Below are 6,460 nucleotides of genomic sequence, written 5' to 3'. Positions count from 1 at the left end.
GATTCGTGCAAGATGCAACGGCAGTAGGCGTCAAAACGTACTACAAAGATGAATACCTTACTATACCTACGATTGGACGTGGCATTTTACTGAAATAAATCACTTTTACTAGAGCAATGAATTCGCATATGTAAACCGCCGATGCGGGGCGTGGTGTTTCTGCTTTCCCGATGTTTTCATGTGCCGCGATGATACAGTTCCCACGATATCAAAGTACCTGACATAGCTTTCATGTGAGGTGCACCATGGCACAACTAAGCTTAAAATCTCAACATAATCTCCGAATTTGGTAGACAGCTTCTATACTTTGAAGGTGTAGACTGTAAACAGGTCAAATACTTTTGGCGCATTTGTGGAGGGTTGGGACACCCGTATCAAATACAACACCGTCTAATAACAACTTAAAACATGTTCTCCAAATTTAGTTGGGCAAAATTCGTATCGTCGGATCGTCTTGTATCTTGCATTTCGCCTCTTTTAAAGTACCAAAAATTTCAAAAGCACCAAAATGAAAAACAAAAAAAACCCCGCTGAACTATTGGTCATGTGAAACTGTTTCAGTGAGATATTTTTTCAGATGAGTTGATCCAAAAGAGGTTTTATGATATCTTGCACTTTGTGTTTGTTTGTGTTTATGATGCATCCAGTTTCGAAATCCTAAACATGTCTACCAATACACTTTTTAAAAGCTTTACTGAGGCATTGAATGTTGTAACCTTGACAAAAAAACATATGAGCATAAGTGGCATGACGCTCATTGAAATCTTGGTACAAAGAGCATGCTCGATTGTATCTCAAAAGTTGTGAAATGTAAACACCAAAGGTTGGAGCTGATGAAATATTGCTCGACATGTAAGGAAAGTTGACTATTGGAAAGTTGAAATCCCTTTTGTCAAACAGCCTTGTGGAGTGATTTTGTCACTCTTTATGCATAGATCTAATAAAAACAGTTGGGGCGGTCTCACTTGTGTCCTTCGGGTGGGTAAATCAGTGAAAGGGAATTGTCTATTGGATGGTTACTGGACGATATCAAATCATCGATACACCTGAAGCTTATATTAAACTTCTTGGCCAAATTACCTTGCTTTGATTTTGCCAAACCAAGCAGAAATTCTTTTTCATATGCATAAAGAAACAGATCCGCAAGGAGGGGAGCACAATTGGTGACTACAATTTTACTCACACTCGGCTGATATTTAGGACTATGCTGGTATTTATATCCCCATCTGCAGTGTTCCTTTATTCATACACTATATTACAGATAAAATTAAGTATTTCCAACCGAATAACCGTCAACACTGAATAACACAGATTTCGTTCTTGTGAAACGGGAAGTATTTGTTTGAAAAGAGACATCAACACCATCCAGGACTCCATACACCACCAAAGTACTTCGGGTTCGATGCAGGAACCGGAGTAGGGTCTTGGGCCGGAACACGAGACTTCTTCCAGTTCTCCAGCCTCTTCTTCATCATGTCCAGTAGATCTGGATACTTGGAAGAGAGGTCGAAGTGTTCGGTTGGATCTGCAGTAATGTTGTAGAGCATGAAAGGAGGGAATGTTTGGTTATCAGCTTCATAGACACCTTCATCAATTCCCAGATGTGGCAAAGGAGCCCAACCATTGTGATCTCCCGGACTGCCTTGCATGAGTTTGAGATCGCCGTACCTGATTGCAGCTGCATCAATCTCGTCATAGATGTTGTAGACGAACTCATTCCGCTTGCTGGGTCCACCATTGATGAGCATGTCGTACTGACTGACTCCGTCCATGTTGGGATCTGTGTTCTCTCCACCAGCCAACTCCACCAATGTCGGGTACCAGTCCACAGCATGCATCATTCCAGTGTTGAGGTAGCCCGTCTTCTTCAGGAGGGATTTACTGTAGCTGAATCCAGTTCCTTTCGTTCCCCCTTCCCATAGTGTAGCCTTGGCTCCTCGTAAAGGCAGGTTATTGGCAGCAACAAATGTAGGGCCACCATTATCAGTTGTAAAGACCAACAGGAGATTGTCCATGAGACCTTTGTCTTCTAATGCCTTAGTGATATTGCCAACAGCTTCGTCTAAAGCACTCACCATTCCACAATAAATCCTTCTATTCATAGTTGCTATGTTCTTGTACATATTTTCATATTTAGGTGGAACTTCAAGAGGTGAATGTACAGCCTGGAATGGAAGGTACAGATAGAGTGGCTTACTGGTGTCGTGGTTCTCAATGATTTCAACAGCCTTGTTGGCAAATATATGTGTAGAATAGGTTCCGTTGGCGTCTCTATAGGCAGTTTTGTTGAAGCGAAAATCCAGTCCCACGTTACCTTCATGGTCCTGTATAATATGGGTTAGATAGTCCTCCATTCCAGAGTAATATCCAAGATAGGAGTCAAAGCTTCTCTCTGTGGGTGTATACTTCCAGTTACAGAAGCCAAGATGCCATTTTCCAACAATGTGGGCATCATAACCAAGTTGTTTCAGTTTCTGTGGTATTATTGTTAGCTTGGCCGGTAGATGTTTTGCTGCGTTTATCCCAACAACGCCATCTTGGAGTCCTGTGTGATACGGGAAATATCCCGACATGAAACAATTTCTGGAGGGCGAACATAGAGGCTGGACGTAGGATGAGTTGAGGATGACACCAGCTTTAGCCAGTCTGTCCAGGTTAGGGGTGATCATTTGAGGGTTCCGAAATCCGACATCGTTCCAGCCAAGGTCATCAGCAACTATAAAAACAATGTGAGGTTTCTCTGCACACTCACAGATCCCAAAAGCCAAGAGAATACATACAGCTGACAGGAGGCTCATTGTGTTTCTGTTCAGTGTGGTACAGTGTGCTTCTATTTAAAGGTCACATGCAACGTAAAACACAACTTTGCAGATTATGTTACCTTTCGGTAGGGACTTACCGAAAAAAAGCGTCAAAAATGCAAATTCAACTTATAAAGTTGAAAAATAACGCGACGAAAAAAACCGCGCGAAATCGGAGTTCAAACGTTTCACTAATTTTCCCCAGACTTTTCTGGGGAATACGGGTTTCAACAGCTGGCTGCGCTCATAGCACGTGCGCAGTGAAATAGGTTCGCGCAACTTGGAAGCGGGCTGTCTGGTGAATACTCGGTGAAGGCTTTGGTGTGAGCTAGTTTCATAATGTTTTGTTGATATCTCACAGGCGCGAGCTTTTTGTATGTTATGACAGTAAATAAACTGTTTATATAATTTCATTCGTCTATTTCACCACACGTTCTTCTTACCGAGTCACTTTCTCAGTTCGATACTTAAAAGCAATGTCATTATTTAGCGTTGACACAATTTCTAACTGTGATATAGATATGTCGCTGTCACAGACAAAACTCAATGTCTTGTTTTATTGACACCAGTGTGTCTGCCTGCCTGTCTGCTAATGACAATATTCAATACACAACTGCGATCACTGACCACATGCAATTTGAACTTAACACCAATCAGGCTATACACCATAAACAAAACGCATTGATTTATGGCCCGAGTTCGGTCTCTGTCACATTATGTAATTACACAGACAGGCAGGTGTGATACTTGAACACATGACATGTTATGATGTCTGTTGATTGCAAAATGTTATACACAAAAAAATGAGCATGTATTTACAAAACCGCACTTTCTATATATACACACACATTGACCCGTGAAGGCGGCATCTGCTAATGAACCAGCCGTTACACTTGAGTGCACACCCACCCGCTCTGACTGGGTTCGGTATCCCGGCTGCTTCGTTTCGAGGGAGGTAAACCCAAGTACAAAATATTGCACTTTTGATTTGCGATTATACGCTTATAATTTTGTTTATTTGTTTTTTCATAATCAGCAATGCATATTATATGTCATGAAGAAGTGATAATTGTGTTTTAATTATGTTTGATTTTTTGGTTGCATGTGACCTTTAAAGGTTTCCAACAGATAACGTGCGTCGTGGCAAGTTTAGAGCATGCATTCTTTCTTTGTGATTACCAGCTGGGTCGTCCTTTTGTTAAGATCTACAATAAAGACGCCATGTAGGTGTTGGAAACACGGCTTTTTCACAAAACCTATAACAGCACCTGTGAGGTCTTTTTATATATTATTTAATATTATAGGATATTTATATAGCGCACATATCCAAGCAACTAGTACATGCTCAAGGCGCTGGTCTTTTTCCCCCTCGCTTATTGGATGTCAGTCTCAACGGCACATCGTATCATCCGTCTCTGTATTTATGTCTGTATTTCTGGAGTGTAGCATCCCTGCAGCTCTGATCTGGCAGTTTGGTTTCCACTGCAGGATCGTCTTTGCTGACACTCGATGGCAGGTGGAGATGAGGGTTGCTAAAAATCATTATATTACCATGGCTCACAGCATTCCCCCCTGGTTCAAAAACGAATAAACGTCAACATCTTTCAACATCATCTGATGATGAAGTCTCTTCAGCGTTAGTGGATTCATGGCTGAGATTCTTGGTTACTGAAACAGCAGATGGAAGTCCATTAACATTGAATCCGTTTGCTATATCGATGGGCATCAAAGGTGTCTGTGGAGAGGTAGCAAACGTCACACGTCTTCGTTCTGTCTCACTTCTTTTTGAATGTGCCGGGAGGCAACAATCTGTAAACTTGTTGGGATTACAACAGTTTGTTAATGCACAGGATGTTTTCTCTGTGCACGGGACATTGAACTCTTGCAGCGGTATCATCCGTGACCGATCTCGTTGTCTGGCGTACATGACAGAAGAAGAAATCGTTGATGAATTGAAACACCAAGGAGTAACTGCTGTTAAGCGGTTTACCAGAAAACAGGAGGCAGATATAATTAAAACAAATACTTACCTGTTCACCTTTGGGCTGTCGGCTCTACTAAAAGCTATTAAAGCTGGTTACTTTAATGTCCCAGTTGATGTCTACATACCTAATCCGCTGCAATGCCAAAAATTTGGACACGGTGCCAAGTAATGCACTCGTAAAACAGTATGCTCCCGTTGCAGTGGGGGCTCATAATAACACTGAATGTACAAAAGACATCAGATGTGCTAACTGTAGCGGTCATGGCATCGTGGCATCGTTGAAATCATGTCAAAGATTCTTAAAATGAACTAACAACCCTCTCCTACCAAGAAGCCAAAAAGTTAATACCTGGACAGTCTAAAACTACTACAACTCGAACATATTCAGCCACTGTTTCTACCCCTGTTCATCAAAGTTTCATCAAACCAAAGTTTCAACTTCATGCCAGACACCCATATCTTGGGTAAAAACCAAACAAGTAACAATCAATGAATACACCCACTCTTTCCAAAAAATGAGCAAAGTTCGTCAACATCTGCCTCGTCCAGACAGAACAAGAACCAGAGACTTTGCTTTGTTCTGTCTGAACAAAACCAGGACACAATCAAAAGTTAGCCAGTTGTCAAATAAAGAAAAGAAAAAGCTGCCAAGAGCAAATGCTCCAGCATTTAGAGGTACCATCTACCTCGACATCATCCGTGACGGTTCACAATCCGTTTGGACCTCTTGATATAGAGGTCACTCCCTCACAGCCAGGGCGAGGGAGTAGACGTTCCTCGCGGTCAAGATCCCCGGCTGAAGCGCCATGAACAACTCTATTAATTTAATACAATGGAATTGCAGAGGCCTTAGGGATAATTTTAATGATCTACAATTATTATCACAAGATTTTAATCCATCGGTTTTTAGTTTATAAGAGACCTACTTTAAAAGTACAGATAAATTTGAATTGCGTCGGTACAATTACTTCCATTCATTCTCCCCTCCAGGTGATAAAGCAACTGGCGGCAGCTCTATTCTCGTGAGGCAGGGTGTTATCCATAGCCCGGTTCCTCTTAAAAGCAATCTTCAGGCTATTGCTGTCCGTCTTTCTTTACAGATAACCTTTACGCTTTGTTCTTTGTATATTTCTCCTTCTTCAGCGCTTCAGCAGTCCGATCTTCAGGATCTCTTTGACCAACTTCCTCAACCATGTATAATCATGACAGATCTAAACGGCCATAACCCTGTGTGGGGTAGTGCCGATACCAACAATAAATGAAAAATCATTGAGGACTTCATTTCAAACAATAATTTATGCATCTTTAATGATGGATCTGTCACATATTTACACCCTGGTTCGGGAACTTATTCTGCACTCGATCTGTCGCTCACAGACCCAAATATTTACAACGAATTTAAGTGGTCAGTCCACGATGACCTGTGTGGAAGTGACCATTTTCCTACAATACTTTCCGCTATAAACCCGAGTGATGACCCATCTACTACAAGGTGGAATTTTAATAAGGCTAACTGGCCATTATTTCAGACACTGTGTGCTGACAACTTGAAATCTGACCTTTTTGTCAATGTTTCAGATCCGATTGAGTTGTTCTCTGCTAAACTGAATAATATTGCCGATGAAACTATTCCTAAGGCTTCTGCTAAACCACATGTTCGTAAACCATGGTTTAC

General features: G+C 41.5%; 1 protein-coding gene across 1 annotated transcript; it reads right to left on the bottom strand.

Annotated features, from left to right (window-relative positions):
- Positions 1-1,173: 1,173 nt before the first annotated feature.
- LOC124275215 (arylsulfatase B-like) lies at positions 1,174-2,819 on the bottom strand. The gene has a single exon (XM_046710704.1). The coding sequence runs from the start codon at positions 2,796-2,798 to the stop codon at positions 1,356-1,358; it is 1,443 nt and encodes a 480-aa protein (XP_046566660.1). The 5' UTR covers positions 2,799-2,819; the 3' UTR covers positions 1,174-1,355.
- Between the last annotated feature and the right edge of the window lie 3,641 nt (positions 2,820-6,460).

Source organism: Haliotis rubra, unplaced genomic scaffold (assembly GCF_003918875.1).
Source record: "Haliotis rubra isolate DU_JTF1 unplaced genomic scaffold, ASM391887v1 Scf2, whole genome shotgun sequence".
Lineage (NCBI taxonomy): Eukaryota > Metazoa > Mollusca > Gastropoda > Lepetellida > Haliotidae > Haliotis > Haliotis rubra.
This window is presented reverse-complemented; position numbering and strand designations above follow the sequence as displayed.